Here is an 18,516-nt window from a genome sequence, read left to right as displayed (position 1 = left end):
TTCTTGAAGGCCTATTTCTGGAGAGACAGCAGCTTGCTGAAGAACCTGTGGGTCTCCAAAAAACGGCAGTTTGTGAGTTTTCCTGGAGACCGCAACCGGGGCATCGTGTCCCGGCTGTTCCCTTACAGCAACTACAAGCTGGAGATGGTGGTCACCAACGGCCGAGGGGACGGGCCCCGCAGCGAAATGAAGGAATTCCCCACCCCTGAAGGAGGTATGTTCCCACAGGGAAGTTTTTTTCCTGCTGGGAGAGGTTTGGGTGGAGCAGATCCAAGGAGCTGAGCGGCTCCTGAGGAGGGATTTTAGCCGAGTGTCATCGTTGAAGGCAAAGCTGGAGTTGGCTCCTGACCCAATTCAGCATTCCCAAAAATCCCTCAGTCAGGGGGTGTGGACACCTCATCCAAGAAGATTTTGGGCTGAACAAGAGAAATATTTGCAAAACCCTTTCCTAGGCACAGCTCAGTGCCCTCGATTGGCTGCCTGAGCTGGAAACGTCCCCGAGCCGCGGTTTGGGGACGTGGCTGTGGTTGGATCCATCCTGGAAAAAGCAGGAAAACCTTCCCAGGACCTTCAGGAACCACTGCCAGGCTTTTAAGGCAAGAGCACCTCGTTCTTGTGTCAAGGATGAACTCCAGGGTTTAATTTTGTCGCTGGCACAGGAGCTATTTTTAGACACGCCGATAATTCCGAGTTGGAGCCGCAATTCCGACGGCTGGGAGTGACTTTTCCTACAGCACAGGAAGGAGTTCAGGCACAGAAGGTCACAAAAACGCAAGAAAACATTTGCAACTCTTGTCTCAAAATATTTTGGGGTCTCCCCTTTGCTCTTCCTTTCAGTGCGGTCTCTTCCTTCACAATTCCTGGGGAAAATCCCAATTTTTTTACGGATTTTCTGTGGATAATTGAGGTTGTTTCAGAAGGAATATTGTAGGTTTTGCAGGCAGGGGCATTGTGACCCTGTTTCTAGGGGATTTGGGGTGGCTCTGGAACCTTTGGGGTGACGATAAGGACATGAGGGTGGCGTTAATTAATAATTAATTATTTATTTATTAATTATTAATTAATTAATTATTAATTAAAAATTACAGATTTTACTCTTATCAAGGGGAAAATGCAGATTTTATATTTTCCTACATTTCCAAGCCCTTTTATCGACTCAAACTGACATTGAGGAGGCTGAAGGATATCCTGAACCGCTAAAAATAAATCCCTGAGCTCTCCCATCGCTCTTCCCCCAATTAAGACACCGCAATTAGGAGGAAATCAGGAGAATAATTTAACTCCAGGCTGGATAATTCTTTCCTTCCTTCCAGTGATAATCCCAGATATTCCTTAGGGTGAGGAGCTGGGGGAAGCAGCTCCCTGGGGGAGATCTCTGGAATTCTTCTTTCCCAGGGATTCTTTGGGAAAAGAGAAGTCACTTTTGGGGGTTCTAAGAGAGAAATCTTTGGGGTGAAAACCTTGGGATGGGAGGAGGGGGGGTGTAAGGAAATTTGTTTCCAGCAGGCAGAAATGGGGCTGGAGTTCAGGGAAGTTTTTGGGATATTTATTGTTCTTCTAAGAGAGAAATCTGTGGGATGGGTGGGGGGATGTAAGAAAGGTCAGGAAATTTGGGACCAAGAGAACCTGGAGTTGAAGAAGTTTTTAGGGATATTTATAATGAATCTGAGAGAGAAATCTGTGGGATGGAAACTTTGGGATGGGTGGGGGGATGTAAGAAAGGTCAGGAAATTTGGGACCAAGAGCAGCTGGAGTTGGAGAAGTTTTTGGGATACTTTTTGTGATTCTGAGAGAAATCTTTGGGACGTGTGGGGGGCGTAAGGAAGGTCAGGAAATTTGGGTCCAAGAGGAGAAGTAGGGCTGGAGTTCCGAGAAGTTTTCGGGATGCTTTTTGTTCCTCTAAGGGAGAAACTTTTGGGATGAAAATTTCCCAACCTTCGGATGGGAAGGCCGGGAAGTTTGGATCCAACAGGAGCAGCGGGGTTGGAGCTGCATTCCAGCTCTGTGGCCTCACTGGAGGATCCCATGGGGTTTTTTGGCCAAAAAATCCATCTGGTTCCTGTTTTTTGGGATAAATCCTGGCGTGATCCATTTGGGGTGAGTGGCCAGGGTGTGGCCGTGCCCATGGTGGGTGCCAGCTTCGTTACCCCGTGTGTGTTTTCTCCTCTCTCCCCTCTCCTCCCCGCTCCCCTCCAAGTGCCCAGCTCCCCCAGGTACCTGCGGATCCGACAGCCCAACCTGGAAGTCATCAACCTGGAGTGGGACCACCCCGAGCATCCCAACGGGATCATCACGGGATACACCCTCCAATACCAACCCTGTACGTCCCACGTCTTCTTCCCACGGATAAATCAGGAAATTTCTTCCCTTCCTGCTTTTTTCCTCTCCATGAGGAACTGGAGATTTCCATGGTGGGACAAAGTGGTGTTAGGAGGGGTCCTGGCTATCTCTAGGGGGGGTGGTGGGTGCTCAGCAGTTCCCCAGACTCAATTTTTGAAAGGAAATTGGTTTTATCTCAGATTTAGGAAGATTTTCGGTGCAGCCTGAGGGATTTTTGTGCTCACCCAACACAAATTGGTTGATACCCAGAGCACGAATGACCCTGAGCCTTCTCTGCCCACCTGAATGTCCCCGCCAGCAGGTCCCCAAGTGGCCCAAACTGGGAGTATTTAACAGCTCTGAGCCCCACAGTGACCCCACAGAGCCTCCCCGGGGTGAGGGGACAAGGTGGAGACATCTCCACTTAACCAAGGAGGGGGTGGGTGCTCAGCAGCTCCCCAGACTCAGTTTTTGAGGGAAAATCAGCTGGATCTTGGATTTAGGAGGATTTTAGCTGCAGCCAGAGTCGTTTTGGTGCTCATCCAAACACAAGATTTAGGAAGTGATACCCCAGAGCCTGGGGCAGTAGAGAGCACCTGAAGGTCTCCCTCAGCAGGTCCCCAAGCCAGGATGTCACCAAGTGCCCCAACCTGGCCATGTTCAAGAGCAGCCACAGCTCTGAGCCCCTCAGTGACCCCACGGTGACCTCACAGACCCCCTGGGGGGTGAGGGACGAAAGGGACACCCCAAAATTCCTGGCCCAGGCTGAGCCCAGCCTGCCCTGCCTTCCCTCTGCAGTTAACGGGACCCGGATGGGCAGGATGGTGGTGGAGAACCTGTCCCCCAACCAGACGAGGTTCACCGTGCAGAGGTCAGACCCCATCTCCCGCTACCGCTTCAGGCTCCGCGCCCGCACCCAGGTGGGAGAGGGAGAAATCCTGATGGAGGACTCGCCGGCGCTGCTGGATGAAGGTAAGGGCAGCACCCGGCTCGGCTGAGGGGACAGGGATGTGTCACACCCCAAAAATGGCATTGGGACAGGATGTGACAACCCCAAAAGTGGCATCGTGGCAGGATGTGGCAAACCCCAAAAATGGCATTGGGACAGGATGTGGAACAGCCCAAAAATGGCATCGTGGCAGGATGCGGCAACCCCAAAAAGGGCATTGTGGCAGGATGTGGAACAGCCCAAAAATGGGACCATGACAGGATGTGGCAACCCCAAAAATGGCATTGGGACAGGCCATGGAACAGCCAAAAAATGGGACCATGACAGGATGTGGCAACCCCAAAAATGGTATTGTGACAGGCCATGGAACAGCCAAAAAATGACATCATGGCAGGCCATGGAACAGCCCAAAAATGGCATTGTGACAGGATGTGACAAAAATCAAAGATGTTATCATGGCAGGCCATGGAACAGCCCAAAAATGGCATCGTGGCCGGCTGTGGAACAGCCCAAAATTGACATTGTGAGAGGATGTGGCAAACACAAAAATGGTGTTGTGACAGGCCATGGAACAGCCCAAAAATGGCATTGTGACAGGATGTGACAAAAGTCAAAAATGTTATCATGGCAGGCCATGGAACAGCCAAAAAATGGTACCATGACAGGATGTGGCAACCCCAAAAATGGCATCTTGACAGGCCATGGAATAGCCAAAAAATGACATCGTGGAGGGATGTGACAAACCCCAAAAATGGCGTTGTGGTGAACCCAAAAATGGCATCACGATGGGCCATAGGACAGCCCAAAAATTGCATCAAGGAACCCCAAAAACCAGGAGTGCAGGACAGCGATGGCCACTGAGGTTTTCGTGCAGAGGTGGAAGTGGCCAAATGCTGAGGTGACCTGGGGGCTGTCCCCAAGGGAGGGACATTCCTTGTGTGCCCTGGAGCAGGAGGATTTCTGTAGAATTTATGGTTTTTTACCAAAAGAGGGCAGGATGAGATGGGATTCAGGAAGGAATTCCTCACAGGGAGGGTTTGGAAGGGAGAGGTTGTGGATGGTCCTGCATCCCTGGAAGTGTCCAAGGTCAGCTTGGAGCCACCTGGGATGGTGGAAATGTCCCTGGGTGGCATTTGAGGTTCTTTCCAACCCAAGCCAATCCATGATTTTGGATCTCACTCTCCTTGTGCTGAGGGGGAAGCTCTGATTTGCCCCTTTGTGTTTCTGGATCAGCTCAACAGGGGCAGCTCTGGGGGATTTTTGAGTACAGGGAACTTGGTGTCCCCTCCCTGTCACCCCATGGGTGTCACCTGACCCTAAAATCCTCCAGAGCCCCAATCTCGGCCCCATAATCAGATAAAACTCCTGGTGTCCCCTCTCTGTCACCCCATGGGTGTTACCTGACCCTAAAAGCCTCCAGAGCCCCAATCTCAGCCCCATAATCAGATCAAACTTCCCTTGTGGAAGATCCATCAAATTTAAGTGGAAGTTCTGGAGCCCTGAGGGAGCCAAGGGCGGCTCTCCCCCCTCTTTAGGCTCGGCTGACAGAGCTGGGATTGGGTTAGAGCTGGGATTTAATGGGGTTTTCTCTCCTTCCCTCCATCCCCCATCCCAGCTAATGGCTCTGAGTGGGGAAAGTGATTCCTGCCCAGATCCCGTGGGAATAAAACCATTCCCGACCCCCCCCTGGGGTGGGATCCAGCAAAATTTATTGGATGGAGGGGAGAAAACATCCAAGGAAAACACGAGAGGGGCCTGGAATTGCTTTAAAAGGAATTGAGAGAGCTCAGGGGTTGGATTGAAGCTGAAAATGGAATTTTTAGCCGGTTCACACCCAAATTTTGGACGCTGATAACAGCGAGATATCAGTCATGGTGTAAATTTTAATCAAATTTTAATTGATTTGGATCAATTTAATGTAATTGGAAATATCAGGTGGTGCCCAAACCTGCTGGACAAGACAAGGAACCCCCTCCGTGGGGTTTGGTGCTGCCAAAAAGACAAAGTTTGGCTGTCAGAACACAAAAATTGATAAAATTTCAGTGATTTTCTCCCATATTTGCCCTCCAAACACGAGGTACAGCACGAAACGGGTGAGCTGTGCTCTCTTTGATGGGACTTCCTGCCAAGCTGAGGGAGAAACGAGGCTGGGATTTAAGGAAAAAAAAGCAGATTAAGGAAATTCATCCCATTTTCGTGCTCCGAGGGGGTTCCCTGCTCACCGGACTCTTCCCGAGTTTAAATCAGGTGGGAAAAGCAAGGAAAAACCGAGGGGAAATTCGAAATTCAGCCTCAAAACCCAAACCCGGGTTTAGTTGGGATTAGACCTAAACACCCTCGGCTTAACGAGACCGTTGTCACCTCGATGCCACTGCTGCCACCTCAGTGCCACCTCTGCCCCCTCTTGGGTGTTTAACCTGGATCCTGGTGGGGTTTATCCCAGATTCCCTGGCATGGTTTGTCCCTATTCCTGGTTTATCCCCTATTCCTGGTTTATTCCAGATTTCCTGGCATGGTTTATCCCTATTCCTGGTTTATCCCGGATTTCCTGGTTCCTGGTTTATCCCAGATTCCCTGGCATGGTTTATCCCTGATTCCTGGTTTATCCCTGATTTCTGGTTTATCCTAGATTCCCTGGCATGGTTTATCCCTGAATTCCTGATTTATCCCAGATTTCCTGGAATGGTTTTATCCCCAATTCCTGGTTTATCCCAGATTTCCTGGAATGGTTTTATCCCCAATTCCTGGTTTATCCCAGATTTCCTGTCATGGTTTATCCCTGAATTCCTGATTCCTGACTCGTCCCTGATTTCCTGATTCCTTGTTTATCCCTACTCCTGGTTTATCCCAGATTTCCTGGCATGGTTTATCCCCAATTTCTGGTTTATCCCCGATTTCTGGTTTATCCTAGATTCCCTGGCATGGTTTATCCCTATTCCTGGTTTATCCCGGATTTCCTGGTTCCTGGTTTATCCCAGATTCTCTGGCATGGTTTATCCCTATTCCTGGTTTATCCCAGATTCCCTGGCATGGTTTATCCCTATTCCTGGTTTATCCCAGATTTCTTAGTGTGGGTTATCCCTGATTCCTGGTTTATCCCAGATTTCCTGGCATGGTTTATCCCTGAATTCCTGATTCCTGATTCATCCCTGATTTCCTGGTTCCTTGTTTATCCCTGGTTCCTGATTTATCCCAGATTCTCTGGAATGGTTTATCCCTATTCCTGATTTATCCCAGATTTCCTGGCATTGTTTATCCCTGATTTCCTGATTCCTTGTTTATCCCTGATTCCTGATTTATCCCAGATTCCTTGATTCCTGGTTGATCCCCAATTTCTGGTTTATCCCAGATTCTTGGCGTGGTTTATCCCTGATTCCTGGTTTATCCCTGATTTCTTGGCATGGTTTATCCCAGATTCCTGGTTTACCCCAGATTCCCTCATGTGGTTTATCCCCAATTCCTGGTTTATCCCAGATTTCCTGTCATGGTTTATCCCTGAATTCCTGATTCCTGACTCGTCCCTGATTTCCTGATTCCTTGTTTATCCCTACTCCTGGTTTATCCTGGATTTCCTGGCATGGTTTATCCCCAATTTCTGGTTTATCCCCGATTTCTGGTTTATCCTAGATTCCCTGGCATGGTTTATCCCTATTCCTGGTTTATCCCGGATTTCCTGGTTCCTGGTTTATCCCAGATTCCCTGGCATGGTTCATCCCTGATTCCTGGTTTATCCCAGATTCCTTGGTGTGGTTTATCCCTGATTCCTGGTTTATCCCAGATTTCCTGGTTCCTGGTTTATCCCAGATTCCCTGGCATGGTTTATCCCAGATTCCCAGTTTATCCCAGATTCCCTGGCATGGTTTATCCCATTCCTGGTTTACCCCAGATTCCCTGGCATGGTTTATCCCCGATTCCCAGTTTATCCCAGATTCCCTGGCATGGTTTATCCCTGATTCCTGGTTTATCCCTGATTTCTTGGCATGGTTTATCCCCAATTCCTGGTTTATCCCAGATTCCCTGGCATGGTTTATCCCCGATTCCTGATTTATCCCAGATTTCCTGGCATGGTTTATCCTTGATTCCCAGTTTATCCCTGATTCCTGGTTTACCCCGGATTCCCTGGCATGGTTTATCCCCAGTTCCTGGTTCATCCCAGATTCCCAGTTTATCCCAGATTCCCAGTTCCTCCCAGATTCCCACTTTATCCCCATTCCTACATTCCAGAGGCCGTCTCACGTTGGATTTAACCCCATTCCCTCTCTCTCTCTCCTCTCTCCGATGACTCCGAGTGTCCCGGCGGCGCGTCGGGGCCGTTTGATAAATTCCTGTCTTTTTCTCTTCCCTCTTTCTCTCCATTTTTCCCATTTTTCCCCCTCTCTCTCTCTATCCCTGGCGCTGCCTCCGAAGCCACGCCAAGCCCAGGTACCGTACCCGGAGGTAACCGGCATGGGGGCAGCGGAGCTTGCCAATTAAGCTGCCAATTAAGCTGCCAATTAAGCCGAGAAGTTAATTAAAACCCTTCCAATGGCCACGCCAATTGGGCACTTCAATCCTTCCAGCACAGAGGGGGCCGGGGCGGCTCCACAGCGGGGCAGGCCAAGATTAAAAGGTCGCTAAGCCAGGCTTAAAAATCACGTGAAAACCAAACCACAGCGGCCGAGGGCTGGGCAAGCCCCAAGGAGAGTCGAGTTCCCATTAAAATGGGATTTTTTCCCCTATTAAATTGGGTTTTTTCCCCAATAAAGTGTTTTTTTTCCCCTATTAAAATGGTTTTTTTGCCCTATTAAAGTGGGTTTTTTTCCCTATTAAATTGGTTTTTTTTCCCCATTAAAGAGGGGTTTTTCCCCTATTAAAGTGGTTTTTTTCCCCTATTAAAGTGGGTTTTTTCCCCTATTAAATTGTTTTTTTTCCCGTATTAAAGTGGTTTTTTTCCCCTATTAAATTGATTTTTTTCCCCTATTAAAGTGGTTTTTTTCCCCTATTAAAGTGTTTTTTTTCCCCTATTAAAGTGGGTTTTTTCCCCTATTAAAGTGGGTTTTTTCCCTATTAAATTTGGTTTTTTCCTCCATTAAAGAAGGGTTTTTTCCTTAATAAAGTGATTTTTTCTCCTATTAAAGTGGGTTTTTCCTCCTAATAAAGTGGTTTTTATCCCCTAATAAAGTGGATTTTTTTCCCTATTTAAGAGGGTTTTTTCCCTAATAAAGTGGTTTTTATCCCCTAATAAAGTGGATTTTTTCCCCTATTAAAGAGGGTTTTCCCCTTATTAAACTGTTTTTTTCCCCTATTAAAGTGTTTTTTTTCCCCTATTAAAATGGTTTTTTTGCCCTGTTAAAGTGGGGTTTTTTTCCCTATTAAATTGTTTTTTTTCCCCCATTAAAGAAGGGTTTTTTCCTTAATAAAGTGATTTTTTTCCCCTATTAAATTGGGTTTTTCCCCCTAATTAAGTGGGGTTTTTTTCCCCTATTAAAGTAGGTTTTTTTCCCTAATAAAGTGGTTTTTATCCCCTAATAAAGTGGATTTTTTTCCCCTAATAAAGTGGGTTTTTTCCCCTATTAAAGGGGGCTTTTTCTCCTATTAAAGTGTTTTTTCCCTAATAAAGTGGGTTTTTGCCCTGTTAAAGAGGGGTTTTCTCCCCTATTAGAGAGGCATTTTTTTCCCTAATAAAGTGTTTTTTTCCCCCATTAAAGAGAGTTTTTTCCCTAATAAAGTGTTTTTTATCCCCTATTACAGTGGGGTTTTTTCCCTATTAAAGTAGAATTTTTTCCCCTATTAAAGTAGAGTTTTTCCCCTATTAAAGTGGGGTTTTTTTCCCTATTAAAGTGGGTTTTTTCCCCATTAAAGAGGAGGTTTTTTTCCCTAATAAACTGGGTTTTTTTCCCTATTAAAGTCGTTTTTTTCCACCATTAAAGAGAGGTTTTTTTCCCTAATAAAGTGGTTTTTATCCCCTAATAAAGTGGATTTTTTCCCCTATTAAAGTGGTTTTTTTCCCCTATTAAAGTGGTTTTTTTCCCCCTAATAATGTGTTTTTTTTCCCCTATTAAATGTTTTTTTCCCTAATAAAGTGGGTTTTTTCCCTGTTAAAGAGGGGTTTTTTTCCCCTATTAGAGAGGCATTTTTTCCCTAATAAAGTGGGGTTTTTTCCCCTATTAAAGTTGGTTTTTTCCCCCTCTCACAGAGGATTTTAACCCCAACTCTGCACAAACCCCTCTCCCTTTTTAACCCTCTCCATCCCCACCCCACCAAACCCAGAACATTTCTGGCTTCCAGCCCCTGTGGGATCGCAGCTGGAAATTTGGGATTTTTAAATTCGATCCAGGAGATTCCTCCCGTTCCCGGTGTCCATTGGAAGGGTTGAGCGGGAATTTCAGCTGTGCATGTTCTGCATGGAGCCTTCTGCTGCCTTTGCCCTCCTCCTTCTGCTATTCCCAAAACGTGGGAGCAGGGAAAGAACTTTTCCAGCACCAGGGACAGCTCCTCCTCCTCCTCCAACTCCTCCTCCTCCTCCTCATCCTCCTCCAACTCCTCCTCGTCCTCCTCCTCCAACTCCTCCTCCTCCTCCTCCTCCTCCAACTCCTCCTCCTCTCCTCCTCATCCTCCTCCAACTCCTCCTCCTCCTCCTCCAACTCCTCCTCCTCCTCCTCCAACTCCTCGTCCTCCTCCTCCTCCTCCTCGTCCTCCTCCTCCTCCTCCTCCTCCTCGTCCTCCTCCTCCTCCTCCTCCTCCACCTCCTCCTCCTCCTCCAACTCCTCCTCCTCCTCCTCCTCCTCCTCCTCCTCCTCCTCCTCCTCCCCCTCCTCCTTGTCCTCCTCCTCCTCGTCCTCTTCGTCCTCCTCGTCCTCCTCCTCCTCGTCCTCCTCGTCCTCCTTGTCTTCCTCCTCCTCCTCCAACTCCTCCTCCTCATCCTCCTCGTCCTCCTCATCCTCCTCGTCCTCCTCATCCTCCTCGTCCTCCTCCTCCTCCTCGTCCTCTTCCTCATCGTCGTCGTCCTCCTCCTCCTCCTCCTCCTCCTCCTCCTCCTCCTCCTCCTCCTCCTCCTCCTCGTCCTTCTCCTCCTCCTCCTCCCCCTCCTCCCATGGAAAACCCCATCCCGGTTATCCCAGCTCCTCCCTTCATCCCCACACCACCATTCCAACTCTCCCAAACTCGGAAAATTCTGATTTCCCCACACCCCACATTCCAATCAGCCTTTTCCCACCTCAGGGAATTTCCCAGCCGGTCCCAAACTCATTCCCAATAAAAGCTTTTTTTTTTGGGGGGGAGCAGCAGCAGCTCCAGGCTCTCAGCTTTGCCTCTGCACATTCCAAGCAGGAACAGCTTCCCAGGGAAGGTTTTCCCGAGGGATCCAAGTGCAGGATTCACTTTCCTGCCTCGTGGATGTTCCTTTTCCTTGGATTTTGCTGCAGCAATGTCTCTTCCCGATATTATTTTGCCTTTTTTCCCCCCATTCCTGAACAGATGCCAATTTTTCTCCTCCCTGTCTTTTCCTCTTCCTCCACCTTCCCCCCCTAAAAAAGAGGAATAACAGGTTTAGGTGGTGAAATGCACATGAAAATCCTGAAAATTAACATTAAATATCCTGGAAATGAACATCAAATCCCTGAAAAAATTTAAAAAATTCAGGATTAAAAAATTCAGGATCAGGATCACCCTCTCCTCCAGCTCCTTCTCCATCCAGGGTTTGGCTCAGCCAACAGAATCCAGATTTTCTTTGTGGATCAGGATCACCCCAAATCCTTTCCTGCTTCCAGAGGCTCCTGCTGAACTCTGGAATCACTGCCTGATCTCTCCCAGCACCCAATCATTCCATTCACTTCTTGCCCCTCTGGAATTCTTTGTGATTTCAGGGACAATCCCCCGATTCTCCAGAGCCCATCCCTCCATTTTTCCCCCTTTTCCAAAAGGAGAAATGACACTTTGGAGAGCTGGGAAGTGGAGCTGGAGGTCTGGAATTGCTGCCTCATCTTCCTCCCCATTCCAGGCTCCAGGAGGGGACTCAGGGCATGGAAAATTCCCTTCCCAAAAAATCCTCAGAAATCCTCCCTGACCTTTCCCCATCTCCACTGGCTGACCCAGCTCAGGTGGATTTTTATGGAATTTTGTCCTTTTATGGACAAAAATTCAGGTGGATTTTTATGGAATGTTGTCCTTTTATGGACAAAAATTCAGGTGGATTTTTATGGAATTTTGTCCTTTTATGGACAAAAATTCAGGTGGATTTTTATGGAATTTGTCCTGAATTGCAGGAAAATTCTCCCGGTGCTGACAGGGAATGAAAAGTTCATTTTCCAGGGAAAACCTGACACGGGGTCAGGAGGAACCAGAGCAGGTGATGGAATGGAAGTGAAGTGCAGGGATTTTCCCTCAGGAAAAGCTTCACCTTTCTAAGCCAGGCTTTGGAAGACAGGAGAGGAGATTTGGGAAAAGGAGGAGGTTCAAGAAGAGTTTTTATTTATGCTCTGAGCAGGAAAAAAAAAAATCCAAAACTGGATTTTTGATTTTTCATCTTTATGGAAAAAAACTTCATTGAGGAGCATAAAGAAATCGGGTTCAGACTCAAAGGGAAAATCCTGACTTTTCTCTGTCCATCAATGGGAATTTGAGGAGAAAAATCCCATTTTTCATTTTAGAAACAGAAGGAATTTCTGAGCCCTCTCTTTCTGCTCCATCACCCCCTTTTTTTCTCCAATTTCTTCCCTTTCCACATCAGATTTTCAGCACTTCACATCCATGGGCTCTCCATTCCATTCTCTTGGTAAAAACCGGGAGAATTAAAAATAAATCTCGGCCAATGTCCTCGGCCCAACCATCAAAAATCATGAAAAATTCATCCCAATTTCTCCAAGCCTCATTATTTTGTAGACACACCCCAGGGAAAGCTGTTGCCACAGCCCAAAAAGGCATTAAAAGCATCTTTAAATAATTAAAAGGCAGCACATGTTGGGATTGTTTCCTGCATTTTGCAAAAAAAAAAGACAATTTTCATGAATTATCCTACCCTGAGCAGGATTTATGTCTTTTATTTAGAGTTTCCCTTTAAAAAATCCTGGTTTTCTTTCAGGATTCTCCCTCTCTGGGATTTTTTCCCCCCCTAATCTGAGCTTCAAACAGGTTTTTGTGGAAGGTTTGGACTTTTATTTTTTATTATTTTAACTGCTCACTCCGGGCTGGGCAGGCAGCGAAGAGCTCAGCATCTCTCATTAGTGAAATTAATTGCTGCATCTTCAATCCATCATCTGCCCCCCAATCCTTCCCTGAGAAGGAATAATGGATCTTGGAGAGGGAAAAAGCCTTGAAAGGGAGGCAATTAAAGAGCTGAGTGCTCGTTTGGCTCGGCTGAAATGGGATAAAGAGCTGGGAATTGCTGCTGGTGGTTTTTAATCCAAATTTCCCGGGTGATTTCTTCCCCCTCGGAGCAATTCCCAAGAGCTGCCCGGTTTGGGGATGGGGAATTGGCTGGAAAAGGGGATTTTCCCTCCATCCCATAAATTCCAGGTGCTTCATGCTGACCCCAAACTTTCTGTCCAAGCCCTGGGAATGCAGGAGAACAATTCCAGCTCCTCCCCAAAGCTCGGGAATGCCGTGCCTGGGGCCGTTTTTAGGAGGATGGATGGGATTCCCAGGCTTCCCAAAGGTCCTGAATGCCAGCCTGGGTCTCCTGTGTCCCTTTGGGATTTTTGTCACCAGCCAGAGGGGACCCCGGGAAGGGACTGTCAGATCCCTGAGATCCCTTTTCTTTGGGGGATATCGGATCCTTGGGATCCCCAAAATCCCTGAAATCCCTCTTGATCCCTCTCATCCCTGAGATCCCTTTTCTTTGGGGGATATGGGATCCCTGGGATCCCCGAAATCCCTGAAATCCCTCTTGATCCCTCTCATCCCTGAGATCCCTTTTCTTTGGAGGACATTGGATCCCTTTTCTTTGGAGGACATTGGATCCCTTGATCCCTGTGATCCTTTTTCTTTGGGGGATATCGGATCCCTGAAATCTCCCTTGATGCCTGAGATCCCTTTTCTTTGGGGGATATGAGATCCATGGGATGTCTGAAATCCCCCTTGATCCCTGAGATCCCTTTACTTTGAGGGATATTGGATCCCTGAAATGCTCCTTGATGCCTCTGATCCCTGCGATCCCTTTTCTTTGGAGTCTATTGGATCCCTGAAACCCCCCCTTGATCCCTGAGATCTCTTTTCTTTGGGGGATATCAGCTCCATGGGATTCTGAAATCCCCCTTGATCCCTGAGATCCCTTTACTTTGGGGGATATCGGATCCCTGAAATCCTCCTTGATCCCTCTGATCCTTGAGATCCCTTTACTTTGGGGGATATTGGATCCTTGAAATCCCCCTTGATCCCTCTGATCCTTGAGATCCCTTTACTTTGGGGGATATTGGATCCTTGAAATCCTCCTTGATCCCTCTGATCCTTGAGATCCCTTTACTTTGGGGGATATTGGACCCTGTGATCCCTCTGATCCCTGAGATCCCTTTACTTTGGGGGATATTGGATCCCTGAAATCCCTGAAATCCCCCTTGATCCCTGTGATCCCTCTGATCCCTGCGATCCCTCTGATCCCTGCGATCCCCCCAGCCCTCATTAGGGGACAGATTCCAAAGCCCAGCCAACACCCCCCATCTCCCCCTCCCCAAATCTGAGCTCTCAGATTTTTTCTGAGCTCCCAGACGAGGCCTCAGCTCCATCCGGGGCCACTTTGGGACCAAACCCCCCCTTCCCTCTCGGCGGGAGCCGCGCTCCCCCCCTGCCCCCCGACTTTTCCAGCTCACCCCATCCCACTCTTCACCCGTCCCCGCTCCTGCCAGGCTGATTTTCATCCCCGCATCCCCTCCCGGCTCTCGCTGGGATCCATCCCCCGTTATCCTGATGGGAAGTGACGGCTCTGCTGGCGGGGATCGCTTCCCCCAGAGCCCGGGAAGTGGGGCAGGGAGGGCAAACCCTGCCTGGAGCCTCTGGCAGCTCATCCCGGTGCTCCAGGCCGGGCAGAATCCCGGAGGATTTGGGTGCATGAGGGATGCTCAGAGATTTATCCCGGATCATCTAAACTCTGGAGGAGCATTAAAATTGAATTTCTGCTGCTCTTAGGAGACCCCCGATGGAAGCTGGAAAGCCGTGCCAGGTTTTCCACCGGCTCCCAAATTCACTTTGTGCTTTTTGAGGTCTCATTTTCCTCCGAGGGGAGCCGGGATTCCCATGGGAATGCCGAGCCTGCATTAGCTGAGTGTTCCCAGCCTCCGGCGCCGCTCCATCCCCTTAATGGGGACATTAACCCGGCGACACCAATCTCTTAACCCCAAAAACCCGCCAGCAATCCGCGGAGATGGATGGGGACAAATCCCAGCGCAGGAAAAGCTTTTAGCGGCCTCGGGACCCCGCCAAGTCCTTGCGGAACAAACCCAGAAGGGCAAAACGCAAAAATCCCTTTTGGGGTTTTTTGGGTTTTTTGGTTTTTTTTGGCTCACCACGAACACGCGAGGGCAAAGCCGAGCCTTTGGTTGTGTCCCCTCCCTGTCACCTCCCCCTGGCCGGGCTGGACCCCCCGGGACGGGACAGGGACGGGCTGTGCACGGGGGGGGGCTTCGGATCGGGGTGCATGAGATCGGGGGGATGCTGTGGGGTCAGAGAGGACCGGGAGGGGTTTTGGGGTGGCTGTGGCTGCTCCTGGGGCTGGATGGGGGTTTTGGGGTGGTTGTGGCTGCTCCTGGGGCTGGATGGGGGTTTTGGGGTGGCTGTGGCTGCTCCTGGGGCCGGATGGGGGTTTTGGGGTGGCTGTGGCTGCTCCTGGGGCCGGATGGGGGTTTTGGGGTGGCTGTGGCTGCTCCTGGGGCCGGATGTGGCGTTGGGTTGCATGGGGATGGGGCTGTGGCTGCATCTGGGGCCGGATGGGGTTTGGGGGGTGGGCGTCCTGGCTGGTGGGGTTTTTGGGGCTGGTGGTGCTCCTGGGGCGGTGGGGGTTTGGGGGGCGTGGCTGCTCCTGGGGCCGGATGGGGGTTTTGGGGTGGCTGTGGCTGCTCTTGGGGCCGGATGGGGGTTTTGGGGTGACTGTGGCTGCTCCTGGGGCCGGATGGGGGTTTTGGGGTGACTGTGGCTGCTCTTGGGGCCGGATGGGGGTTTTGGGGTGACTGTGGCTGCTCTTGGGGCCAGATGGGGGTTTTGGGGTGATTGTGGCTGCTCCCAGTGGCTGGGCTGGTGCTTTTAAGGAGCTGGGGGTGCTCTGCGGGCACCCCTGGGTATGGATGGGGTTTTGGGGTAACTGTGGCTGCTCCTGGGGCACTTTTGAGGAACCTGGGGTGCTCTGGAGACATCCACAAGGCTGGCCTGGAGTTTTGGGGGGACTGTGAGGATCCAGGAGTGCTCTGGGGGCACTCCTGGAACTGGGCTGGAGTTTTTGAGTACCTGGGGTTGCCCTGGGGTCACCCCTGACCTGGGCTGGTGCTTTCAGCTCTGCTCAAACTCTACTTTTGCATCTGAGATGGACTGAGAGAGCTCCTGCCCCTCTCAGACTCTGATTTTCAGGGCTTGGCTCTCCTTGGGGATGAGGTGGGTGGGGAAGAAAAGCCTGGCTTGGTCCTAGGACTGGTTTTAAAGTGCTTCCCTAGAGCTGTTGTGGTTTGAGGGAGATATTTATAAAATCTGGCTTCCTTCAGCCATCAGAGGGATTTGGAATCCTGTGGCCAGCAGGAATAATGATAATAAATATAATTTAACCTGAGTGTGCCTGGGTGAGTCCCCTCGGAGTCACCTTTGGTATTTGGAGCTGAATTCCAGCTGTGTTTTCTGCTGGAAGGTTCCAGCCCCATCCAGAGCCCCCCTCCCTCCCTGGGGGACCCTCACCCCACTCTGGATGGGTTAAAGGACACATTTCCCCCTTTTTTTGCAGCACATTCCTGCTTTTCCTTGGGATCACAGCCCGAGTGAGACAATTAACAAACAAATCACTCCCAGTTATCCCCCTGGACAGCTCGGGGTGTTCCAAACCCTCATTTCCATGTAAATTGGGAGGGGCAGCCCTGCTGGAGCTCCATCCCTCCCTCCCCCAGTGAATTAAACCCCCCTCGATGCCAAAGCTGCTCCTTCTCCAGGCTGGAAAGAGCTGGGAAGCTGCAGGCTGAGCTGGCAGCTCCAAAAACGCTGGAGCTGGAGTGCAGGGGCAGATGAATGGAATTATTGGGATTAGTGGGTTTTCCTCCAGCTAAATCCCATTTCCTGGAATGTCGTGGGACAATGGGGTGAGGACCAACCTGAGCTGCGTTTTCCCAGTGCTGGTTTATCCCAGGAGGGTGATGGGCAGGGGAAAGGCTGAGGAGAAGCAGCTGGTTCAGGCCTGGGACTGGGATTGGGATTGGGATTGGGATTGGGATTGGGATTGGGATTGGGATTGGGATTGGGATTGGGATTGGGATTGGGATTGGGATTGGGATCAAACTTGGGAACAGGAGCAGCCCCAGCACCTCTCCCAAGCCCTGGGACGGGCTCAGGGGGGCAGGAGTAGGAAAAGGGGCTCAGCCTGGCATTCCATGTGGGATTTGCTCCTGCACCTTTCCCAACCCCTGGGAGGGGCTCAGGACACCCTTGCATGGGGCCAGGGGTAGGAAAAGGGCTCCAGCCGTGTGTTCCCAGTGGGATTTGCTCCAGCCCCTGGGATGGGCTCAGGCCATCCCTGTGTGGGGCCAGGGACAAGAAAAAGGGATTCAGCCCTGAGTCCCAATGGGATTTGCTCCTGCACCTCTGCCAGCCCCTGGGATGGGCTCAGGACAGCCTTGCATGGGGACAAGGGTAGGAAAAGGGCTCCAGCTGTGCGTTCCCAGCGGGATTTGCTCCGTGCTGTGCCGCCTCAGGGAGGGCAGTGCCCAGGAGATGCCACCTCAGGTACAAAGCCGGTGTTTCCCTCTCCCAGAGGCAACTGGGCCACCTCCAACCGCAGTGGAGGAAACCAGTCCAGAAACCACTCCAGAAACCACTCCTGAAACCACTCCTGAAACCAGTCCTACAATCAGTCCTACAACCACCCCAACCACCACCGACACCACAACCACAACAACCACCACCACAACCACCACAAGCACCACCAGCACCGCCGCCAGCGCCGCCGCCAGCACCAGCGCCGCTGCCGAGAGGGCTCCGGCAGCCACCACCAGGCACGAGTTGGGTACTGAGCTTTCCTTTCTCCTCTAACCCCTCTCTAACCCTACTGGGACCTTTCCCCGCCTCGATTCCTTGGGATACCAGGAAAATCAGAGCCGTCCCATGACGCCGGGATGGGAATTTGGGTGTACAAGTTGGAATTTGGAGGGTTCTGTAGGATCTGGGAGTACAAGTTGGAATTTGGAGGGTTTTGTTGAATCTGGGAGTACAAGTTGGAATTTGGAGCATTTTGTGGAATCTGGGTGTATAAACGAGAATTTGGAGAGTTCTGCAGAAGCTGAGCACACACAAGTTGGAATTTGGAGGGTTCTGTGAAATCTGGGTGCACAAGTTTTGAATTTGGAGGGTTCTGTAGGATCTGGGAGTACAAGTTGGAATTTGGAGAGTTCTGCAGAAGCTGGGTGTGCCAGGGAGAGTTTGGAGGATTTTGTGAGGAGTCTGGGTGTACAAATGAGAATTTGGAGGGTTCTGTAGGATCTGGGAGTACAAGTTGGAATTTGGAGAGTTCTGTGGAATCTGGAATCGAGCTGGAATTTGGAGAGTTCTGTGGAATCTGGAATCGAGCTGGAATTTGGAGGGCTCTGTGGAATCTGGGAGTACCGTTGGGAATTCGGAGGGTTCCGTGCCACCAGGGAACAGCCCAGCCCTGCTGGGGGTGCGGTGATGCCGGATGCACTTTGGGAAGAGGTGGAAAACCCAACAAATTCCCCCCAAAGTGTGATCCAGTGTTTAGAGCTGTTACAAACGGGTTCTGGTGCTCCTGCAGGAGATGTCAGCTCAGATTTAGCACCTCAGCTGTTAGCAAGGAGAGCTGTCAGGATTTATTCCAGTCCTTGGGTTTATCCCGCTGCTCCCTGCGCTGCCGGAGCCCCCGGGAACGCCGGGCAAGGGTGGGAGTTCCAGCACCATCCCTGTGCCAGGTGTTTCCCAGGTCTTCTCGTACCATCAGGAGAATCAAACTTGGCTCTGGTGGGGAAATCTTCCCTCCTGGATGTGTTTGAGGGATAAATCTGGAAGGATTTATCTGGGGTTGAAACGCCAGGAGAACGGAATTGACGGTTTATAAATGATTTGGGTTGTAAAAAAAATAA

At 50.1% G+C, this 18,516-nt stretch overlaps 1 protein-coding gene across 3 annotated transcripts in view; it reads left to right on the top strand.

Annotated features, from left to right (window-relative positions):
- The window catches only part of NFASC (neurofascin), a 63,074-nt gene that overhangs the window by 27,383 nt on the left and 17,175 nt on the right, over positions 1 to 18,516 (top strand). The window contains exons 20-23 of one of the 3 annotated variants that reach the window (XM_050984971.1): positions 10 to 214; positions 2,198 to 2,320; positions 3,118 to 3,291; positions 7,676 to 7,690. In XM_050984971.1, the coding sequence (XP_050840928.1) occupies positions 10 to 214; positions 2,198 to 2,320; positions 3,118 to 3,291; positions 7,676 to 7,690 (517 nt within the window). The remainder of the gene's footprint in view (positions 1 to 9; positions 215 to 2,197; positions 2,321 to 3,117; positions 3,292 to 7,675; positions 7,691 to 18,516) is intronic. The other 2 variants (XM_050984973.1, XM_050984972.1) reach the window with 2 other exon arrangements.

Source organism: Serinus canaria, chromosome 26 (assembly GCF_022539315.1).
Source record: "Serinus canaria isolate serCan28SL12 chromosome 26, serCan2020, whole genome shotgun sequence".
Taxonomy (NCBI): domain Eukaryota; kingdom Metazoa; phylum Chordata; class Aves; order Passeriformes; family Fringillidae; genus Serinus; species Serinus canaria.
This window is presented reverse-complemented; position numbering and strand designations above follow the sequence as displayed.